The sequence below is a fragment of the Chionomys nivalis genome, chromosome X, assembly GCF_950005125.1.
Source record: "Chionomys nivalis chromosome X, mChiNiv1.1, whole genome shotgun sequence".
Lineage (NCBI taxonomy): Eukaryota > Metazoa > Chordata > Mammalia > Rodentia > Cricetidae > Chionomys > Chionomys nivalis.
Genome location: NC_080112.1, coordinates 63360937 through 63362336, shown reverse-complemented (window position 1 = coordinate 63362336; position 1400 = coordinate 63360937). Strand labels below are relative to the sequence as shown.

Genomic DNA, 1400 nt, shown 5'->3' with positions numbered 1-1400 from the left:
ACCGTAAGTGGACAGCTGGCCCCAAAGAGCCCTGAGAGCACCAACTATGCCGCTGAGCTAGTCACCAATACACCACTGGAGGAGACACAGCAGTCCCTGCAGACTGGAGTCAGCACTACAGCAGGCATAACCAGTGAGGCGAAGACCCAGCAGTCAGCTGTTGCCCCTGATGCCATCCTCAGGGCTGTAGATACCAAGCCTGGCTCTATGAGCAGCAGCGCAGGCAGTGACATCCCAGGTTGTCTCACACCAGCAGTGCCGGCCATCAGGGAGAAGAAGCTCATCGCAAGGAAGGTTCTGGGGACAGTTAAATGGTTCAATGTCAAGAAGGGTTACGGATTCATCAACAGAAACGACACCAAAGAAGACATATTCATCCACCAGTCTGCCATAAAGATAAATAACCCCAAGAAGTACCTTCGCAGGGTAGGAGACGGAGAGTCTGTGGAGTTTGATATTGTTGAAGGAGAAAAGGGTGCAATGGCATCAAATGTTACAGGCCCTGGAGGAATTAAAGTTCGAGGTAGTAAGTATGCATCAGAGCATAACCAATATAGAAGCTATCGTGGTCGCAGGGGTCCTCCACGCAATTCCCAGAAAAATTACCAGAATAAGGAGAGTGGGGGAAGGAATGAGCAATCAGAATGCACTCATGAAGGCCAAGCTCAACAAGACCCACAAAGACAAATGATGGAGGATGCTGGCTACCAAGCTACAAAAGGGCGAGGTGTACGAGTGAGACCGCATATGTATCGCAATTACAGACCACAGTTCTGCAGGGGCCCTCCTCGCCAAAGACAGCCCAGAGAGGACAGCAATGAGCACTATGAGGAAAATCAAGGAGAGGAGACCCAAGGTCAGCAGCCACCTCGACGTCATAATCACTGCAACTTCAATCACCAACCAAAGACGCCCAAAAAATTCAAAGCCACAGAGTGGGAAAGAGATACCAAAGGCATCGGATCCAGCGGATAAGAATCTGTCTGCAGCCAAGACCAAGCAAGGCGTGACTGAGGAAATGCCGGGTTACCATCTATACCATCATACGGTCTGCACATCCAAGAAGAAATGGAGAAGAAATACCAACAATAACGAATGAACATCAAGTGCTTTCTTTGGAATGTTGACCGGATACAATAGAAATATCAGCATTAACTGTGCAGCATGTCTTACCTAACAAATGTGTTGTGTATTTTTAATTTGGTTTTTCTCAATACACCTTCAATGTTCTTTAAATTATGCCAACAAACTGCAAACACCTCTAAATAAAGTTCTTAAATACTAATTTAAAAAGATCATGTATTGTGCTTAGGCTGTGTTGGAATATCAGGGCATGCTGTACTACTGGCTAGGCTCTGGTGGTGACATAGTGCCCTGGGCTTCTGGTGGGGTAGGGTGTT

General features: G+C 47.2%; 1 protein-coding gene across 1 annotated transcript; it reads left to right on the top strand.

Annotated features, from left to right (window-relative positions):
- The first annotated feature begins 207 nt into the window (after positions 1 to 207).
- Positions 208 to 975, top strand: LOC130868026 (Y-box-binding protein 1-like). Its single transcript, XM_057760259.1, has one exon. The coding sequence runs from the start codon at positions 208 to 210 to the stop codon at positions 973 to 975; it is 768 nt and encodes a 255-aa protein (XP_057616242.1).
- Positions 976 to 1400: the final 425 nt, after the last annotated feature.